The 22,346-nt window shown below is 50.5% G+C and overlaps 1 protein-coding gene and 1 pseudogene across 1 annotated transcript; one reads left to right on the plus strand and one right to left on the minus strand.

Moving 5' to 3' along the window:
• Nucleotides 1-6,792: 6,792 nt before the first annotated feature.
• Nucleotides 6,793-8,338, minus strand: LOC144148647 (uncharacterized). Its single transcript, XM_077680159.1, has 2 exons — nt 6,924-8,338; nt 6,793-6,847 (listed from the first exon to the last, which is right to left on the minus strand). The coding sequence occupies exons 1-2, from the start codon at nt 8,300-8,302 to the stop codon at nt 6,793-6,795; spliced, it is 1,434 nt and encodes a 477-aa protein (XP_077536285.1). The 5' UTR covers nt 8,303-8,338.
• A 12,072-nt stretch (nt 8,339-20,410) lies between these two features.
• LOC144149618 (uncharacterized) lies at nt 20,411-22,145 on the plus strand (annotated as a pseudogene).
• Nucleotides 22,146-22,346: the final 201 nt, after the last annotated feature.

Below are 22,346 nucleotides of genomic sequence, written 5' to 3' on the forward strand. Positions count from 1 at the left end.
GCTTCGGCGCATTAGACCCCCAAATTGAAAATTGCAAAATTTTGCATTGCGTGGATGTTCCGAGGCGGGTGTGTGCCGTTGGGTCGTTGAGTAAGCGACACTAACCCCGACCTCACATTCTCCAATAGAGCTGGAATCCGTTGGAGGAATACCGGGGAAACGCTAGGCAGTGACCACTGCATCATAGAAGTCACAATACCACTACGATCTGCAATGCAAACACCTTCCCCCAAGGTGCAACGCATAACTGACTGGGTCAAATTTCGCAGAGAATCGGATAACATCCCAACACAAGTGGACGACATAGAGAAGTGGACGCAGGCCCTTAACGGAGCGGCCCAGGCAGCCACCACTGACATCGAATACGACGACTCAATCTCTCAAATTGACAGCCGACTGGCACACCTACTTGAGGCAAAGAAATCCCTGCAAAACAGATGGAGAGGGCAACGGCACAACCGAAAGCTCCGCAAGAGGATTGCGATACTCAACCGAGAAAGCGAGAGACACTGTGCGGTCCTCTGCCGCCAACAATGGCATGCGGTATGCCAAGAAGCTGATGGACAAATGCACAAGAGCCGCACCTGGAATCTCCTACGCCACTTGCTAGACGAGAACAAGAGCAACGGCTCGCAGCGCCATGGGCTCGCCCGTACCCTTCATCGGGCCAAACAAGAGCTTGGCGAGTCCGAACTATGCAGACGACTGAATGACAAGTACCTGCCTGTCACTCCCAACGAACCTCTCCCAGACTACACGGGGGGAAGCAATGCTCTCCTAGATAGAGACATTGAGGAATGGGAGGTCAGGGCAGTGATACAAACCATCAACTGTAGGTCGGCGGCCGGACCGGACAAGACGACGAACAAAGCCCTCCGCAACATGAACGACGCAGCCATCACCGCACTTACACGTTACTACAACGAGTGCTGGCGTAGTGGCCGACTACCTAAACACTGGAAAGAGGCGGAAACGATCCTTATACCTAAACCCGGGAAGCCCCCGCACATAGATAATCTGCGCCCCATCTCACTCACGTCCTGCATCGGCAAAGTCCTCGAGCACATACTGCTCAACCGATGGCAGGCGTATCTTGAGGATAGCAATCTATATCCGAACTCGATCCTCGGCTTCCGATCGAAGCTAGGGACCCAGGATGCGATGCTGCTACTTAAACACGAGGTCGTTGACGAGCCAGCACGCTCCCTCGACAACAGGGCAGTGCTCGGCTTGGACCTCAAGAGCGCTTTTGACAAGATCCGGCACTCAGCCATTCTGCAACAAATCTCCCGCCTAAACATGGGACAACGCACTTTCGTGTATGTTAAAGATTTCCTGTCCAACCGGACTACGACCATCCACGCCGGGGACATCCAACTCCCCAAAAAGCAGCTGGGAAGCGTCGGCACGCCGCAGGGATCAGTGATCTCCCCCATGTTATTCAACTTGGTCATGATCGATGTGGCCAATCACCTCGCGAGCCTTCCCGATGTTAAACACACCATCTATGCCGACGATATCACCCTGTGGGTTACGGGAGGCAGCGACGGGCACATAGAGGCTACCCTACAACAAGCAATCGACGTCATCGAAGATCGACTTCGTGACACTGGACTAGTATGCTCCCCAACCAAATCGGAACTCTTGGTTTTATCACCTTACGGGCGACGCACGAACATCACGGCGGCCGACGGCATAATTCTAAGAACAAGAGACGGGACCGTCATCCCTCACGTAAAGACCTTGCGAGTCTTGGGCTTACACCTCGACGCGCGTGGATGCAACGGCTTCACCATAAATAAGCTCGAAACCAAAGTCACCACAGCAATCAGATTAATCCGGAAAATATCCACGCGCTATGCGGGCATGAAAGAGGCCAGCCTCCTCCGCTTGGTACAATCTTTTGCCATTAGCCACATCGCATACGTGGCCGCCTATCACAATTGGAAGACAGCGGAACGCCAAAAGCTCAACGCACTCATCCGCAAGGCGTATAAGATGGCGACAGGCCTATACATCCACACCAGTACGGAGAAGCTTCTCGAATTAGGCGTACACAACACTCTCGAAGAAATTGCCGAGGCTCAGCGCACAGCGCAACGTACGAGGCTACTGCAAACCCGCACTGGGCGACACATCCTGGACCGCCTGGGCTTTCGCAAGCAAGAATCACAACGTAACAGCGAACAATCACTACCACTGCCACGAAATCTCCTACACAACCTACGTATATGTCCCATCCCCAGACATATGCATCCAGACCACAACCGAGAACGACGACTCGCGAGAGCCAAGGCCCTAACCGCCACTCACGCCACGGACACAGGAGCCTTCTACGTCGACGTCGCTCAACACCCAGGTCGACCAGACACCTACACCGCAGTGGTGATAGCCGCCACCACTGGCGACCTATACACGGCGGGCAGCATCAAAGCCAAAGACACGAAACACGCTGAAGAAATGGCCATCGCCTTGGCGTTCACTAATCCGAAATGCTCCACGGTGTTAAGTGACTCTCGCTCAGCGATCACCAGTTATGCTACAAACAGTGTGACCCCCAGTGTTGTGAGGGTGTGCGGTACCCTACCCCCCCGGTCGGCACCAGTGACTATAAGATGGTTCCCGGCACACGTGGGCCCATTGAACTCACGAGAAGGGCACAGCAACCGCAACGAGGAGGCGGACCGGACTGCACACGCGCTTACCAGCCGCGAAGCGTCCGAGAGTCCGAGCCTCCCACCAGAGTTGCAGGTGCCTGAAGAAACGACACCACTCACCACATACAGGGAGATCCTGGCGTGGTACCGACATAGCCGCAGGACCTTTCCCCCACCCCATCCCAAATTAACAAGGAAAGAGTCAGTGGTATATAGACAATTGCAGACGAACTCTCTACTGACCCCAGTGATAGCTAAGCATATATGTCCAGAAGTGTATACCAGTGATCTGTGCAAACTGTGTAATAGAGACAGAGCCACGGAGGCCCATGTCTTATGGGACTGCCGAACTCATCCAGAAGAAGCGAAAGGCACCACGCTCCCGCCGCAGCTTACAGCAGCAGCGAGAGATGTCAATTACAACTCACAACTCCAGGCCGTCCAGCTGGTGGTGGCTGCCCTGAACCGTCAACGGCCTGAAAGTGCTCCTCCAACAGAGGACGCGCAAGTAAGCCTTGACAGGGGCCCAGCTATCACGACGTCCTAGGCCGCGTCCCCGCAGCAGGTGTTTTCCCAATAAAGTTGTTTCCTCCTCCTCCAAAATTTTGCATTCTTCCCCCCCCCTCTTCCCCAAAATTTTGATTTTCGTCTATTCCGTTTTGGTCAGTCCCCAAGAGTGGGTACGCGACAATAGGAAGTATTAGAATAGGGGGCCCCAACGCTCTGGGACCCCCAAGCGTCTTGGGGCGTCGTACTGCGCATGCGCAGAACCCAAGCCGTCCTTGGGGTTTTGGGTTTGCGTTTAGCACGCACGCTATTTTGCTGAAATAGCGGGCGCCCCAAAGCTGGAGCTTGCGTTCTTGCGTCGCTCTCGCAGCCGGCGAGACTGCGCGTGACCATGGCTGAAGCGAAACCTGCGGCTCGTTCCTCGACTCACCCGATCAACTACGACGATCGCTGAGCTGAATTTGTTGATTCCGACCGTCGTTCGCTAGAAATTGATAAAGCACGTAATCGTGAAGCGTTTTCTGCTTTCGGAAACAGTCCGCGCACACGCCGGCCGCGCCTGCCGGCTCGGCACGCTCAGCGGCTCGAACCGGCGCAGACCACGGTAGCAACCGCTTGTCGCTGCTCTTCCGAATCAATCTGATATCGCTAAAAAGAAACTCCACATGCGAGAAAATAGGTGTTAGTGTGATGTAAAATTGCGCTAGGGCTTGTTGCCAGGGCGTATTTTAAAAGCGGCGATCAGATATCGGCCGCGATGCTAAGCCTACGCTGCCCGGCCGCGGACGTTCGGCGATCCGACCGATCGCTGCGGCGCGCGGTGCGCCGAGCGGCCGAGAGATGGCGCTACCTGCGCGGAAGCACCGAAATAGGCTACGCAGATGTCGTGGTCACCGATGGCTCGTACGGCAGTTATAGATGAAATAAAGTTCCACATGCGAGAAAGGGGATGATAGTGTGGTGAAAAGTTGTATGACGGATTGTCATTCGCAGTTTCACAGATAGCGGCGATCAAATATGCGTCACCATGCTAAGCCTAAAGTTCCCATTGTTGTGTTTTATGTTGACCCCGACGCTGCTTTCGTCGGGGCCAGAGCAGGCACCACCGCAGCCGTCGGCGTCACAACAACAAGTCGTTTATTCAAGCACGCCCCCCTGTGTCCCTTGTCACGGGCGGCGCCACTAGACAGCTGGCTGAAACCAGGTGACACCACAACACCTCCTTCCTTCAAGAACTTGTGCAGCTTTACAAGTTCAGACGGGCTGGTGGAACTACACGGCGACCACTACGCGTTCTCACAACACCATCGTCTCGATGGTCACTGCCGACGTCTGTTGCTACGTTCGGTGCAGCGTTCGGTATCTCCACCGTTGGATTTGCAGGAGAAGCACCCTGCGTTGTGTCCATAGGAATTCCAGGGTCTGTTTGATTCGGCTGTGAGAACCCCGTCGCCGATTACGCTGCAGGACTGCACCTTGATCCAGTCTCTACAATATAACAGCGAGGTCGTTGGCCCTCACTTAACACCGTAGCTCGAACTCCTTCAGGTCGAACCCACACACGTTCTCCCGCCTCCAGCAGAGGCAGTGGCCTAGCTTGGTGGTGCTGGTTGAAGTTGCACTCAGTTTTGATCTTGTAAGATGCATCACTTGTGGCCACTGTGTCTCTAGCAGGCCAGGACGGTTGCAGCAACTGTTTCATCTTCGGTAAGCGAGTTCTGAGTTGCCTTCCCATTAGGAGTTGAGCTGGGATGAAGCCATTCACGCCCGGGGTATCTCTTTAGCTGAGTAAAGCTAGATGTGGGTCACTCGATTTGACAAGCAGTTCTTTCACTGTGCTTACCATCCTTTCAGCCTCTCCGTTTGACTGAGGAAAGTGCGGGCTGCTGGTCACAACGGTGAACCCATAGGAGTCGGCAAACCTCTTGAGCTCATGGGAAGAAAAGGGTGGCCCGTTATCCGATCTCACAACTTCTGGGATACTATGTCGAGCAAATATGCTCTTGAGCAACTCGACGACTGCAGAAGCTGTGGACGACCGTAAGGTAATAACCTCAGGGTAGCGGGAGTAATAATCCACGAGGAGCAAAAACGTTTGTCCTTTGCTGTGGAAGAGATCCATGCCCAGAACCTCCCATGGGCGGCTCGGTAAGGGTGTGGAAATAAGTGGCTCCGCTGGATTAATCCGAGTGCGTGCACACTGTTTGCATCGGGCTACCATGGACTCGATGTCTTTTGCAATCCCCGGCCACCACACCGAGTCTCTGGCTTTCGCTTTGCACCGGTTTATACCTTGATGTCCTTCATGCAGCAGATGCAGGACTGCTGGTCTCAAGGAAGTAGGAACTACAATGCAGGGACCTTTGAGCAGAAGCCCATCACAGACTGTGATCTCATTAGCTACCGCAGCATACTTCGTCAAATGTAAGGGCAGCTTCTTCTTATGAGGCCAGTCACGTTGGGCAAAAGAAATAAGGGATGTGCACTCGCCATCCGTGCTTTGGGCTCTTTTGACGTCATCCGGATTCAATGGCAAAGTTGAGGATGCGTTGCTAATAACTTCTGTTGCGAACAACTCCACTGAGTCAAGGGGAGAAGAAACCTTCGGTGGTATCCTTGAGAGAGCATCAGCAGTTGCTAGTAGTTTGCCTGGGAGATACTGCATGGTGAACTGGTAGTGCATGAGCTTGAGGCGCAGTCTTTGAACACGAGGAGGGAGCATATCCAGTTCCATTTTGCTAAACAGAGTGACTAGTGGTTGATGATCCGTTTCCACGGCAAAGTTTATGCCCCGTACGAACTCATCGAACCTGCGCATTGCCCATGTCGCCGCCAGAGCTTCCTTCTCTGTCTGACTATACCTCTGTTCCGTGACCGTCATGGAGCGAGAAGCAAAAGCCACTGGTCGACGTTCTCCTGAAGGCTGCGTTTGAATTAAGACTGCTCCAAGTCCGAAAGAACTGGCATCCGCCGAAACCGTGGTGGCGTAGGAGGGGTGACATTTAGCCATGCACCTATCTGATACCAGCAGTTGCTTGATCTTGCTGAAGGCTGACTCTTGTTCGTGGTGCCAGGACCGGGCCGTTTTCTTGCTCAGAAGCGCACGCAGGGGTGCTGTAATCTCGGAGATGTTAGGGAGGAACCTAGCTAGGTGGTTCACCATCCCGAGAAGTCGGCGAAGTTCGGCGATGTCCTTGGGCGCTTCAAGAGTCTTGATAGCCTCCAACTTTTCTGGATCGGGTCTGATGCCATCGGCTGAGACAACCACGCCTAGGAAAGGCACTTCGGACACACCAAAGCAGCACTTGTCTCGATTTAGAGTTATTCCGGCTTTGCAGAGACGACAGAGGACTTGCTCCAAACGGGCATCGTGCTCTTCCTTGTCGCGACCGAAGACTAGGATGTCGTCAATCATATTTGCAACACCTTCTTGACCTTCGAGGATCCTTGCCACCTGCTTCTGAAAATATTCAGGAGCCGATGTGATACCGAACGGCAGGCGACAAAAACAGTACCGACCAAAAGGCGTTACAAATGTTGTCAACTCTTGAGACTCTGGAGCAAGCTTGACCTGGCAAGCTTGACCCTGCTGTAGCGTCCAGCTTAGAAAAAACTTTTGCGTCTCCTATCAGACCAAGAACTTGCTCGACGGTTGGCAATATGTGGCGTTCTCGAAGCACGAACTCATTCAGGCGAGTCAGGTCAACACAAAGTCGGTAACCACCCGAGGCTTTTGGAACTGCCACGAGTCTCGCACACCAAGGTGTTGGCTTATCTATCCGACGAATGACCCCGTCGGCCTCCATTCTGTCGAGTTCTTGTCGAACCACCCCTTGCAGTGGGATGGGGACACGTCTAGGTGCACTGAGTGAAAATGGTACGGCGTCAGGTTTCAGTCTGATTTGGTACTCTTCTTTCAGCGTGCCGAGGCCCTTAAACAGTTCCGCATGATGCTTCGAAGGGGGAGTCGCTACGTCTCCAAGAAATTTAACGACCTCCAGTGCCTGCAGCGCGGGGAAACCCAGTAGTGGAGTTGTGAGTGACTGCACCACATAGAGTCGCTGTTCACATCCTTTCCCTTGCCACAAGAGCTGGGCGACGTACGATCCCAGTACATGAAGCGGTTGCCCTCCTGGACCAGTCAACAAGTTGTCCACTTTGTCGAGCTGAAGGGGTACTGCAGGGAAATCAGCTGGCGCTGCCGAAACTTCCGCACCGGAGTCCACCTTGAAAGAGGCCGTGTAATTGTCTATCGTGACATCCACGTACTTGGCGTGCTCGGGTGCGACGACCGTATGCAAGTGGATAGTGGCGAGCTTGGTCGCTTTTGCTTTGCGGGAACGACATACCTCAGCAAAATGTCCTTTCTTTCGGCAATGATTGCAGAGGGACGCACGTGCTGGGCATTCTGAGCGAGGATGCGGCAAACGTCCGCAGAAAGAACAAGTAGCGGCGCCGGAGAGTTCTGTCTTGAGCGGCGCATACCGCTGCCTGCCCTCCGGACGTCGCGGCGCTGTGTGAGCTTTGGCTGCGTCTAGTTCGACTGGTAAAAATCCTCCAACGGTTCCTTTTGCCGTTTTTTCTTTCTCGGCGTCTTCCCACTGCCGCGCCTGAGTCCAAGCTTCCTTTAGCGACAACTTGGAATTACGGCACAACTGCTCCGAGAGGCGAGCATCTCTGAGGCCGACCACGAACCTATCCCGCACGAGGCGCTCTTCGACTTGAACAGACGGGTAGTTGCAGCGCTTCACAAGTCTGCATGATTCTGCATAATAAGCGTCAACACTTTCGCCAGGTTCTTGAGTGCGCTTATGAAAGCGAGAGGACTCATAGAGCTCGTTAGCCGGGTGCACGAAGTGTTCGGTAAAACGCTTGACGACGGTCTCGTAGGAGAGCAGCTCGTCCGCAGAAAGCGAGAAAGTGTCGAGTAGGGGTCGACTTTCAGGGCCCATACAGTACAAAAGTGAGCGTACTTGCACTTCAGCAGAGGCGTGGCATAATCCGGAGACCGCTGCGTAGTCCTCGTAACGTGTTTTCCACGTTGGCCAAGACGCAGCGTTGTTGAAGTCGAACGCGTCGGGTTGCCGAAGCGAAATCCCGAGCCACTTGCATTCAGGAGTCTGTTGCTCGTCGGCCATAATTTCTTCTTCTCCCACAGTAAGGATAAGTGAAGGCGTCTATTCGACCACTTCTGACACCATGTTGTGTTTTATGTTGACCCCGACGCTGCTTTCGTCGGGGCCAGAGCAGGCACCACCGTAGCCGTCGGCGTCACAAGTGGTCTCCTCGATTTGGCTACACTTTCTGCACTAGTTCACAAAAGTGCCGTGCAAGTGCAGCGCCAGTTCTTTGAGTGCGAGTGCAGCCGTACACTAGCGCTTTACGTGCAGCGGCCGAATCGAGGGCAAAAGTGCACAAACGTCGTCTGCTGCGGTCCGCGTTTGCGCGCGCGCGTTGTTTTTTTATTCGAAATGGCGTGCATTTTGGCTGCGGCCATGGAAATTGTGGACTCCGACAGCGACGAGGAATTTGACTGTGCCCTTTCTATTGCTTTGTGCAAAGTGGCACGGGTCGACCGTCACCGAGTGAACGGGTACTTCGAACAGGTGACAACCAAATACTTAGACTTCGAATTCAAGAGGCTGTTCCGGTTGTCGCGCGAGACGTTTGACAATTTGTGCGCGCGGTTCAGGCTCTCGCCGTTCTTCCCGAAAAGTGTCTCCGGCCGTCCACAAATCACAGCGGAAAAGAGTTGCCTGATAACACTGAGCTACCGTGGTAGCCAAACCAGCATGTACTCCGTAGCCGATAGATTTGACGTTTCGGAATCGTCGGTTGTGGTGTGCATGCGGAGGGTGCTGAACTTCTTGCAAGCGGTAAGCGCTGAAGTGATATGCTGGCCAAGCGCTACCGACATGGCCCGCAGCAAAATGGCCTTCCTGGCAAAAAGCGGCGGGAAAGGGCCCCGCAACACCGTGGGGTGCATTGATGGCTCGCACATCGAGATCCTGAAGCCAGACGAGTCCACTGCCTCGTATATCAACCGGAAGAAGTGGCCGTCAATTATTCTGCAGGCAGTTTGCAACGACCAGAACAAGTTTTTGGATGTATTCATTGGCTTTCCTGGTTCTGCTCATGATGCCCGGGTGTTGAGAGAGAGCCCTTTCTTCGAAGAGGCTGCAGCCAAGTGTGGCGATGGTTATATACTTGGAGATTCTGCGTACCCCATGCTACCTTGGCTTTTGCCACCATACAAAGACAATGGCTCCAGTTTTTTTTCGTGGAAAAAAAGATTCAACAAGTACCACAGCCAGCAGAGGGTGGCCATCGAAAACTGCTTTGGCCTTTTGAAGCAACGCTTCAGAAGACTATACCTTGTCGATGCCAAGACAATTATGCAGTGCTGTCGCATTGTTATGGGAGCATGCGTGCTTCACAACTTGTGCAACTCTGAGAGGGATTTCATTGAAGATCTTGCAGACGTGCCTGCTCATGATGACGTTGGCAATGATGAAGAATCTTGTGAAAGCGACGCATCTGCTGCACAGTGTGATACCCGAAGAAGACACATAGCCCAGCATCAATGCTGAACAACATGCAAATCATCGCAAGAAACTGACAGAACTCTTTTATTTGCCTCGACTGCACACGAAAAAGCACGTGTGATCATTTTTTTCCCTCGCCAGCAGATACAAGACGCTCAAGAAGGCGCATTTTTTCTTCATGCTGCTTTTGTTTTGCAGCCATCGCATCCTGCATTACTCTAATCAGGCTGCCGATGGTTGTGTTCCTCTGCCGACTGCCGCCTCTCGTCGGTGCTGTAGCTTCTCTGCTGCGGGGTGCAGGTGCCTCCTCAGCTGGTGCTTCCTCATCACCAGCTTCACCCACAGGCTCATTTTCTGGAAGCATGTTCTCTCCATCCCTGTTGCTTTCGAAATAATAAAAATTGTCAACAAACGTCACGCAAAGTGTGGGCATTTGTGCAGTGGATAGGTCAATTCACAGTAAAGAGAATTTCATTTCAAATGAAGGGATCGAATTCCCACGGTTATCCGGATGGCCACGCTTGATATATAATATTTCAGCCATACTGCCATACTGATGGGAAGTTTTACCACAGAAACATGCATGCATATAGCAATTGTGCCAGCTAACAATTCTGTAGAAATACACATTAAGCGCAGTTTAAATGTACCGCCAGAAAATTAGGACACATATATATTTAATGGGATTTCTTTCGAAAATAACGTGGTGCTGGAAACTTACGCAACAATCCTTCCTGGGGCGAGCAGTGCAACAGGAGCAATATGGTGCTCACGCTCCAAAACCTCTGCAAGTTCCCTGCCAAGAAAACGCATATTTAAAAATGATCCTCAGTCAGAAAATGAGCAAAAAAAAGTGAAAGGTCTGCTGCTCATACTCTTCCAACTCGCACGCTGCAGGGGGGCGACCGGTTGAGCCATTCCTCATTTTAGTTTTTTTGTAGGCGCGCTCCATAGTCTTCCATTTATTCTCCACTTGGAGTGCACTCATGGGACATCGGAACGCTGAGCTGATTTCGTGGGCTATTTTTTCCCACATGGCCTTTTTTGTCCTGTGAAAATAATTTACCGTATATTAGCACCGCAAGTGTGGGTACGATATATGATGGGCTTACTTATATCCTCCCGAGATTCCAATCTTTTCCTTCAGTTCCTTGTATTTGCAAATGAGGAACTTCGCTTTGTTGCCGCTCCACACACCGCTCGTTGCACTGTCGGCGGACGGTTGTGACGCAGGGGTTAAAAGCTGACCAGCCGGCGAAGGCGAAGCTGCAGGCTGGGTCGCAGGCGGGAGCGGAGAGTGAATGACGGCAGGAGGTGAGACCTGCAGCTGACTAGCGACAGCGGCTACCGGGAGCGTAGGGCTGGCTGGCGCTTCTTCGTGCTGGATGCTGATGTAAAGGCCGTCTATAGCACAAGAAAGAGGTTGCAGCGAGTTATCACAAGTGTTTCTTTCCGCTCTGCCGGTTCTGCCTAAGGCATCTTAGACTGCATCGAGCGAGCTTCAATAAAAGCTCATCTCTTGGTCAAAATAAAAGTTAATTCTCTCTATCTCGGTTTCACTCACCTTGCGTTTTGTACAAAAACGCGCTATCTTGTCGCAAGTGACCACCATTCTCATCTAAAACGGGAAACGCTGTCGCTTCCACTCCGTTGACAGACACAACTATCATGATGGTGGAGTCGGTGGAATCGTCTGCTACGATGCGCACCAAAAACCGCGCCTAGGCGCGCTGCACTGGCTGCACCTTGCACGAGAACTCGCACAGGGGCTAGTGCAGAAGTGTAGAAGAACTGGTGCAGCACGGCGTCAAATCGAGGGCCGAAGTGCAGGTGGCGCTAGCTGCACTGGCAAATCGAGTGCGCGAGTGCTGCACCGGCTCAACTGGTGCAGAAAGTGTAGCCAAATCGAGGAGACCTAAGAAGTCCTTTATTCAAGCACGCCCCCCTGTGTCCCTTGTCACGGGCGGCGCCACTAGACAGCTGGCTGAAACCAGGTGACACCACAACACCCATCACCCGCAACGTTACTAGATTTTTTTTTCAGTTGTCAAACTCATAGAGTTAATACTACTGACTGTCAAACTCCGCCGCGGCGCGTGACGCCTTTCTATTGAGCGCCGCGTGGGGGCGCGCGCGACATGATTTGCCTAGAGTTCCTGTATATAGCTAGAGTGTACTAGAAGTTTTAGAGTGGCCCGAGCGGCGGCCTCTCCCATTGCTCCGCCGGGTCGACTTTTGCGCAGAAAATAAAACCGGTATAGCGGCGGCGCTGCTGTCGTCAACAACTGAACAGCCGGCGCTCCCCGGCACTTGCTCCTAGCCTGAGCGCGGCAATATTTGCGTTGCTCGCTGCGGTGTTTTGCGCTTGCGCAGCTGATTTATTAAGTGCGAATGCACTTCTTAAGCGACCCTGAACCTGCGTCCACCGGCGATGTCCGCATAGGATACCCACGTGGGGGATTGGCCAGGAATCTCCTCGTCTTCCTTGGCAACAGGGGGAGATGGGCGCGCGCTGCCTGGCCGCTGAGATGGCACATACCCACGTGGGGGATTGGCCAGGAATCGGGCGTGAGAAGGGCTAATGCACCCGCTTAAAGGAGTACTGACACGAAATTTCAAAGCTGAGATCCGCTCTAGCAATCAAGTACAACGACAACACAAATAGGTGTCTGTGAATAAATGCATCTTTCTTTCTTTGTAGTTGTGTGTGTGTGTGTGATCTCTCTTTCGCGAACATTACCGAACCGCGCAAATTCAACTCGTGCATTCGCACTTTCACATTCTTCCCCTCGGGGAATGAGGGGAATTTTTTTGGATTATGAGGTTTAACGCGCCGGGGCTACACAGGCGATGAGGCAAGCGGTACTGGAGAGCTCCGGATTAATTTTGACCACCTGGGGATTTTTAACGCGCGCCGAAATCACGAAGACACGGGCGTTTTTCGCTTTTATCCTCCATCACAAAAGCAGCTGCCGTGGCCGGGAATCGAACCTGCGCCTTTGGTCAGCTGATTTAGAAAGTAGACGCAGAAACGTTATGACTCCGCTTGAGCAAACTTTAAACTAGTACGACCCGCCATAAAATTACCGACCTCCCCCCTCCCCCCCCCCCCCCAACGATAATTTCTCATTTTTATGCGTTTTCTGAAAACGTTAATTGTTGATATACAGTAATTTCTCATTAACTCAAAGTCGTAAAATTAGCTGAAAATTTTCAGATAAGCGCGGAGTTTCGAGTTAAGTCAAATGCAGAAAATTTGTAGCCAGGTCCCTGAAATAACAGCTAGTGCTGCTAACAAAAGCACTATTGCACAGGGGAGATTTCGTAATAAAGGCAAAATAATTCGCAGGAAAAAGAAATTTTATTGCAGAAGAAAGAACTGCGTTGCGCTCGGCTGTTTCGCTTTCGCATCTGCATCCCAGAAAAGCGTACCCGAGAATTCTCAACGCATCGCACGAATTGGTGGTCACCACCGCTACATTCACCTTGTTACAAAGCAAACGCAGCATGTATGTTGTTTCTGCCGTTGTAGGCACTTCTGGAGGCTCCTCCTCGTCCGCATGATCAGCTGCGTCGTCCACAGCTATCTTAATGATGTACGCGCCAGACAGAATTAATTTCGGCAACGGGGACGCGTAGTCCGCGTAAACTTGCCCTTCACGATCGCGTTCGGTGAGTAGTGGGAGTAATCATTCGAACGGGGACCTTATCAGCTGCCTGCAGCGGACTTTGCCTTGTGTCCTCTCTGCCAGTATTTAGAGACATCCGTGGTCCTCCGAAAAAACGTTTGGAGAGAAAGCGGGCAAATGCGTAGCGCCTATGGGAGGTAAACACAGGGCGAGAAAAAGTTTCGAGAAGATGTTTTGAGATATAGCCGAGTTCGAGTTAAAGAGGGATTAATTTGACGGACAGGCCCCTGGAATGTTCTTCCCTTCCCCTTCTTGACTCTGCGCATGAAGCAAAAGCGGCGGGGCGCACATTCTATGCTGCAAAAAGTTTACTGTTTTTTTACGTTCCTATTTGGAACAAAAATACCAAAAGCCTTCTTCTGGGATACCCCTACCGTTGATGCTTGTACTGTTGTTAGTGGGCTTTCTTATTTTATTAACCTGCTATGTTGCATGCAGGCACTTGGTAAGGAAGTGTGCACTGAAAACGAAGTGTCAAGACTGCAGGACCAATCCTACACGCCAGGGGACGATGCCGCTGTGTTTACTACCTCTTGTAATTTGGGGGTACTTCTGAATCCTTCCGCGCATTTTTTAAAGTTTATTAGCGATCTCTAGGACGTTTTTACCAGTTGCTTCAGCGACAAGGAGCTCCACCATGACAGCGTTATGGATGTGCTGCAGCCCTTATTCACAACAAACACCTTAAGCGTTGGTTGCGACCAGCACGTGAGACCTTGACAGCAAATTTGGTTTGGTTCTGTATACATTGTGACACGGATTCATTTCTACATCAAATGTTTAAAAGTTCCGTGATTACATGCTAAGGTGGGAGCAACGCCTTAAACTTAGCCGTTGCTAATGATCGAGGGCGAGTTATGAAAATGCGATGGCCAAAAATGTCAATTTAAATCTCCATGTTAGCGTTATTCCTAAACCTTTACATGTGTAGACTTTGTGCATGATTTCTCGCGTTACATTTTATTTGATGGGCTATTGAAAATGAAAACAAAATGTGTATTTGTTCCAGTTCCGTTTATTTGAACCTCCATGTTCGCGTTCTTGAACCTTTACCTCTTTAGTAGACGTGTTATATTTCATTTTTGTCGCAGGCAATATATTTTCTGATCTGTGTTTTGCATTTGTTTTATGTGCGTGTAATTGTACCCTCAGCATACTTGTGAATTAAATTTGTGTCAATTTGATTCAACTCCTTTCTTGATCGAATCAGGTGAAAGGTGGTGCGATTAATAGAACTTTGCGGGAATAATTCTATGAAAGACGGTCATTGGGACAACTGAGCTAACCACTGGGCTAACCCCTTTTTAATTAAAAAGATATGTCGCTTGCGCGTGTCATTTTCTGTTCGGCCACCACGGTGACCCGTAATTATCCCAAGCGGGCCACTGCTTAAATACTGCTATAAGAACAACTCACGCAATAAAAAACAAATGCAACTTATGATATTAACCCACATAACTGCAGTCCGAGCGTAAATTGCAAGACAATAACTAAGAAATTCTTCTGAGAAGCTATCATCCCAGTCCTAATATTTTTGCGTGTCATGTCCATCAAGCAGCACAATAAGGACACAATCATAAAGCAATCATGAACTGGTTCATATTACGCAATTCAACGCAAAATACTTTTTTTGGGAAATTGGAATAGCGAAAATGTCGCCGCAATTACTTTATTTACAATCCGTTACGAATGCTGCACCGAAGCAAAATCCGTAATTTTCCTTGTCGAGCGGGAAAGGCAAAACTAACGCAAAATGAGCTGCAGCGTTTATTTTTCATTTCTTTACCCACAGTCCACTGTACCTACAGTACATTTCAGCAATTGGACGACCCGCAGAACAAATTTCCAGCGCTCCGCGCGTAAAGCGTTTCCTGGCCCGGCCGGCCACGCGGCCGTGCGCGCGGCCAGCCGCCGCTTTCGCTTTCAATGGTCGTTGACTACAGCGCCGCCGCTATTTTCTGCGCGAAACGAGCACCTCTCCGGGCGGCCGGTCGGGCCATTCTGAAACTTCTAGTACACTCTAATATAGCTCCCGCAGGGAGCTAAGAGTTGCGCGACCCTTTTCCACGCGCCGCCGTGATTGCGCCACTCCGGTTATCCATGCCGCGCAGAGAAGCCCCCACTACGGCTGCGCCGCAGCCGCCGACGCGGGCGGCACCGCGCCCCGCCCAGGAACAGCAGCAACAGAAGCGTGAGCGACATCGCAGGAATCCAGCGTAGCCGCCGTAAGGCGCCGCCGACCGAAGCGCCCCCACCGCGCGTCGGCCGCCATCGGAAGCGTGGCGGCGAGGCTCCTTCACTCGCGACGGGAGGCTTCCCCGCAGCAATCCGGATAACAAAGATGGCGGTCGGTCGCGCAACTCTTAGCTCCCTGCGGGAGCTATATACAGGAACTCTAGATTTGCCCGGTTCGGTGAGAGGTGAAACCGCGACGGGGCCGGCCCTGCAAGCGCAGAAAGCGACCGCGTCGTTCTGCTTGAGTTGTTGTTATGCGCGGTTGCTTTGGTTTTCCGTGTATAGACGTAAAATGTTGATGACTGCTGTGACTGTGTAGTGAGAAGCAATGCCCCGTTGCTTTGTGACCGGCTGCAAAAGCGGCTACGACTCTGCGAAGAGCGCAGCTGAGAAGAGACACTTTTTCAAACCGCCTAACGAGACTTCGAGGCTTCAAGAATGGCAACACGCAACCCCAAGGAGCGACAGGGAGCTCACGAGCTCTTGTGCTGTGTGCGACCTCCACTTTCAGGAAGCAGACATTGTGAAAAACTTCGTGCACAACATCCGCGGTGACGTCGTCGTCATACCGCGAGACAAGTGGAGCCTCAAAGATGATGCCGTAGTCCGCTTGTTTCCAAACTGCCCGAAATATCTTTCGAAGCCTTTGCGGAAACGCAAAGCTCCTGCTGTGAGGTCACCTCTCCAACCGAAGCGTCGGAATGTTCAGGACGACGCCGAACAAGAAAACACAGCGCCGAACACCTTCGACTATGGGGAGAGAGACGGCTCTGTGGCAGGCAGCGTCGCACTCAATTCGCCGCGAGCTCGACATGTAGGTGGCGACAGCGTCGCGTGCTAGTGTGGATGCTCCGCTGAGCGGCCCGTAAGAATGCACACTGTGGGCGCGCTTCGTGCCTTTTTCTCGCCGTATGTGCGCACGACAGGTGCAAACAAGAGTGGTATGCTGTAGTTCGGTTACTCAACGTTCAATGTATAGCATGGAAGCGGCATTCATTATTACGCCAAAAAACGCGACGACTCATCGGGAATCTCAGAATGGCCGTAATTGTGACAATGAACTTGTACGCTGTGGCTCGTAGCAAGCTCGATCTTTCCAGACTATGGCTTTGAGCCTTCAATAAAAGCATAAATAGAAACAAATCAGGAAGCCTCGATCTCTGCAATTCAGTTTCCAACGGCAATCTCAATCGCTTTCACTGGTAGCATGACGCATTCTTGCATTTGTGGGATGCTCTGAAATGGTAACACTACTTAACTGCCCCGGAATTCATTCTAAGAGCTTACGATATTTTTTGTGTGTTCAAAAGGCAACATAAAATTACTGAATTTTGATCAGCGCAGAGATATAAATGTAACCGCTCTAACGGGTATTTTAAATGAAATTTTAGCGACTCTGAAGGAAGGTTTTATGAATAACGGTGTCGGATCACTTATTTACGGCTTTCGCCACAAGTGAACTTGCGAATTGAATTGTCAACGCACGCAGTACAATCAACATCTCATGTTTAGCTAGGTTTTCGCAAAGTGACAAGCAGGCTTACAGTGTGCAAACCAAGCTTCTGGGACCTCACAGTGAGCACAAATTTTCTGTGACGGCTGCTCTGTTGACGATTTGCGTTCCTTTTAAAATCTAACAGGTGCCTGCAACAGCGAGATGTGTTTGCATTCTTGCGTATAAGGTCGCTTACGAGCCCTAAAAACGAATGAAGTTGCGCTGTTGCAGATGTAGTAAAACATTTCCTTTTTATTTCTCGTTTCAAATCAGCGTAACGGGTTCCCGGTAACTGCTTTGTTTTGTAAACTGAATATCGCCTTTGTCTTGGCATTTAATTCTTGAGGATTGGTTAAAAAATGAAATTCTGCGATTTCATTTTTTTTCGGGAAGGGGGAGGGGGGGGGGGGGTCCTGCCAACGTTGCAAGAGAAGCGAGAAGAGAATAACGCGCGCGAAAAGCCAAACTATGGTTATCAGTATTATTTACAATCGAAACTACACTAGGCGTCGTGTTCTGTAGCGGTGAAAAAGCAGTACACGTATTTTCCAAAATGATTAACCCCCCCTTGGTCCGAGAATGTCCAGGAATTGTGGGACGCCTTTTTCAAAATTGTATTGAAAGCAAGCATTGCGGGAAGAAATTAAAAAAAAAAAAAAACCAGCGAGTCATGGCACACACCCCACACACATGTGGGCAACAACGTGCATTATATATTACGGGTTTCCTCTTTCTTTAAACTTAGGTCCACCTTAAGAGGTTAAGACGTGACCAAATTAGGCATTTGGTTATGCTGAGTCATCGCCTCCTTTAACTAGGAGGCGATGGCTGAGTGAGACACGTTTCTGGAAAAGGTGATTCATGTCGGATTTGAAAATGATATATATGAAAATGACACACAAAATGCCACATGACTGACGCAAACTCACAACTGCTTAATTTTACCGAAACATTCCCCCTAAATACTCTTGGGCATCCATAGAAACGTATTTTAAATAATACGTAAAATTAGCAACTCGATACAGTTGAATAAATGTTTATTCCTCCTCCTGAGTATAACCAACGACTGTCCAAAAATGGTATTTATTTTAGAAAAGGTACGGGAAGGACACGATCCCACAGACGCTTGCGGGTGTAAAATACGTGTCCGGTAATGTATGGGCGATAGCGCACGGGTCGTGTGCAGTGCAAACGTTTTTGTTTGTTTCTTCTTTCTGTAAGGACACAGCGCAATTTTACAAGAGTGTGGAATTTGCACGCGTATGCACAGGTCTTGTCGCTTCTTACCCGTTTCGCGTACTAAACTTTTATCCTCTAAATAATCGCCACGCCAGCTTCAAAAAGCACCCTTCGACGTTCCCGAAACGGCAGACGACTGCACTCAACAATACGAAAAGTGCAATGTGTGGAAGCAATGTTTATAACACGTTTCACACTCAAGCGGTGACCACAGCGAAGATGTTTCGTGGAATTACACCATCGCATTAACCCGCAACGGCCGCTGATTATTGCGTTTCTAGAGGAGACGAGCACGCAGAGGTTACTATGTCATTGCTTACTGCCAAACGAGCACACATATTGGTTGTTTTGTCGTGTGTAGCACGCGTCTTGCGCCGCACGCAACGTGAAAAAGCAGACGACGCGAGAGCGCCATCCACACTAGGTGCGGTTCGTCCCGCCGCCGCCAGGGGCCGACTGTGTTCGCGCTCGGGGCGAATAGCACCCAGTCCTTGTTCGAGGAGCTGTCGACAATGGAGCAAGAGGGATGGCGGCTGCAAGGCTGGTCGACTGAACTCGTTGGTTCTATTGTCGTGCTCTACAAACTCGAGGTAGAAAACGCAGTCCCCCGAGTCGGCAAGGCAGTGACGTTGTCAAACGACCTTTCTCTGTCAGTCAGTGCGAATGGGCGGCTTGTACCACCAATTGCCTACACAGAATGCTCGCACCTGAAGGTTAAGTCATTAAGTGACCTAACATGCTTGCTGACCTATGTGGAAAAGCTAAAGCCATGTCAGGGCTTTCCTGCTAAGCTTTACCCACAAATATCGTCTTCGTCGGTAGCAAGTAAAGATGGTGAGACTTGGCGACGCAAAACATGCACCACACTGAGCTTGGATGCCACCTGCACAGAATGCAAAACGTTGGGTAGACTGTTTTTGATGCGCACGAAGAACTGCCAAGTGCGCAAACCCAGACCCAAGAGTAAGTGCATTAAAACGCTGCGTCGTAAAGTGATCCGAGCCACGCTCAAGAGAGAGAGGCTAAGCAAAGAGCTGGCTTCTATGAAAAAGCAACTTTGTAACGTGACTGAAGCTAAAATCGAAAATGTGCTTCATGTTCTCCCTGCAAAGCAGCAACTGGCTTTCAAAACGGCTGTAATGGCAGCAAAGGCAAAAATGAAAAACGGAAGGCGTTATGACGACGAATGGCTGATGACATGCCTGTTGTTGCAAATTTCCAGCCCAAAAGCTTACACCTTGATATCAGACATGCAGCTGTTGCCCCTTCCCACTAAAGCCCGCTTGCGTCAAATAATCAGTGGCATCCCATGCAAATACGGGTACAATGAAGTTGCGCTAAGTACAATTAAGGCGCACTTCCAGGGTAAGAGTCACATCAGAAGGTGCGGCGTTCTGCTTCTGGACGAGATCAAACTAAAGCAGTCGGTTGCATTCAACAAGGCGTCGTGCAAAATGGACGGCTTCGTCGACTATGGTGACGTAACATCCACAGCCACTGATCAGCTTGCTGATCATGGTCTAGTCCTCATGTTTGTGCCGCTGTTTGAGGACTGGGTGCAGCCCATAGCAAGCTTTGCGACAAACGGAGCAGCCCCTGGGAAGGTGCTTTCGGAACTCGTGCTGAGTGCTGTGTTTGAACTGCACAAAAGCAACGCCTCTGTGCTTGCTATAATAAGTGATGGAGCCGGGAACAACCGCTCAATGTGGACCCAGCTCAGTATATCGGGCAAGCTGGACTCGGCATGCCATCACATCGAGCATCCTTGGAAACCTTCACAGAGGATTTATTTCATTTGTGATGTGCCGCACATAATCAAGTGCATCAGAAATCATCTGAAGAAACATACTTATGGATTGGTAAGAAAAAAGGCCCAAATGTTTGGAGTTAGATTTTAATCGCTCACTTTTTTACTTCCAGGCAGGTGATCATAAGATCAACTTTGGACACTATGTTACACTGTTCGAAACAGAAAAGGACAAACACCTAAGAGTCGTGCCAAAACTGACGCGAGCCCTTGTTGCACCTGATAACCTTTAGAAGATGAGTGTCAGGCTTGCCACCCAGGTATTTTGACTGCTATAGTCTGTGTGTTACTCGTTACGCGTTGTTTGTTTTCATTAATCTCCACACCGAATGCACTTTTTTAACAGCTGTTCAGCCGTAGCACAGCAGTTGGCCTCAAGCTGTACAGAGAAGCGAAGGTGCCAGGCATGGAAGACTCCGAAGGCACAGAAACATTCACCAGGATGGTGAATGACCTTTTTGATGCCTTAAACAACAAGCTACCATCGAGAGGAGTGAGGCGCCACTCGAAAGAAATACAAGTGACTGCTGGACCCCTTTTCATTTCGAGTGAGGCTAGTACGTTCTTGAGCACCCACTTTGTTCAGCATGTTAACATCATGACACTAATATTTTCAGCTCCTAAAAGACTTCCTGGAAATGCTCAACACGACAGAGCGAAATGCAGTCAAAAAGAATCTGAAGCTTTTTGCATCACAGCAAACAACAGAGTCTTTACGAGTGACTTTGCTGTCCACCATAGACGTCATTGCATTTTTGCTGGCTCAAGGTGCCAACTATGTCCTTACAGCAAAGTTAAATCAGGACCCTTTGGAGGTAAGCATGCTGTTCTTGTTTTTGCTTGGTGCATTTTGTTAGCACATTTCAGTGCAGTTCAAAGGCATGTCTTTTTCAGCGACACTTCGGACTGGCGCGGTCATTTGGAGGTGACGAGTCTCATCCGACTGTTGTCAACTTCAGTCAGATATTCCGCCTCCTCAGCCTCTACACACCGATAAAGACAGCTTTGCGTGGCAGTGTGCAAGGCACACCCTGTTCTGTGCTCGTTAGTGTAACTGACACACTTAAGATAACGAAAGACGCCCACCAAGAAAAGAAAGTCCGCCTGCATGACATAGTGGAAGCCAAAATGATGGAAATCACAACTGCTTCTGCTGACACATCTGAGCAAGGGCCAAGCGACCACGCCTATTTCAAGGGTGAGGTAGAGGACAGCGTTGTGTACTACCTGTGTGGCTATGTCATACACAAGTTCACCAAGCATGCAACATGCCATCTTTGCATAGAAGACATCAGCTCCGCCACACCTGTGCTTGCTTCTGACAGCTATACTTAACCGACGACAGGAGCTTCAAGCAAGGCAGTTTAAAGCATCCAACACAGAAAATGTTGACGTTTTTTAAAATAGTCAACAAAGTAGTTTCAGCTTGTCTGGACAAGGAAGATCTCTGCGGGGACATATTTTGGAAAGTGTAGGAAGAGTTGGAGAAGCACCACCTTTCTCGACTTGGCTGTGACCAGCACAATGCAGCATTCACGTGCCAACTGTTGAACTTTTCGTCACCACCCGCATGCATTTCTTTTTCTTCTCGCGGGATGTGAACCGCCGTCTGGGAAGCAGCCAAAAAGTGGCAATAGCGAACAAAAAGGCCCGCCTTCTGTGAGTAATCACGCAGCAACCGGATAAGGTTGTTTGTGTTCTCTGAATGTGTGAAGTACTCATGCAGGTGCGTTGTTTGTGTTTTTAAGTGTGTGCTGGTGCGTTACTTTTGTTCTTTGAATGTGTGAAGCACTCATGCTTGTGCGTAAAATAAATGTTTGTCAGGGCGTACATACATTTCCTCGGCGTCCGCTGCTAAGCTAGGAGCCGGGCTGCAGCAAAGGTAAGTGCGAGCGCTTTGAGTCGTCGTCGTCTTTCTCTTGTCCTCGCCGGTAGTTCGCGCATTCAAGAATTAACTTGTTACACCAACTGCCACAAGCAACCACGCCTGCGAGTGATGGTGTGCGAAAATAATCTAGCTGTTTCGAACCAACGTGCTGACGCACGTTCGCGATACGCGCTGCTTTCTTTATCGAAAGTTCGCGAGCAATACTAGCCGCCCAGTCGGCCTTTTCCGGTTTTCTGGAAAATAGGAGGCAACGTGCCTCAAATAGAAAGAAAATTTTAGCCGAT

The sequence above is a fragment of the Haemaphysalis longicornis genome, unplaced genomic scaffold (assembly GCF_048455015.1).
Source record: "Haemaphysalis longicornis isolate Haplotype H1 unplaced genomic scaffold, Haemaphysalis longicornis Haplotype H1 scaffold_8, whole genome shotgun sequence".
Lineage (NCBI taxonomy): Eukaryota > Metazoa > Arthropoda > Arachnida > Ixodida > Ixodidae > Haemaphysalis > Haemaphysalis longicornis.

Excerpts from the sequence above, each read along its gene's own strand:
- LOC144148647 (XM_077680159.1), bottom strand. The coding sequence starts at position 8,302 with ATGGCCGACGAGCAACAGACTCCTGAATGCAAGTGGCTCGGGATTTCG. Across the intron at positions 6,848-6,923 it reads ATAGATAAGCCAACACCTTG|TTCGTGCTTCGAGAACGCCA; the intron begins GTGTGCGAGACT and ends CGCCTGAATGAG.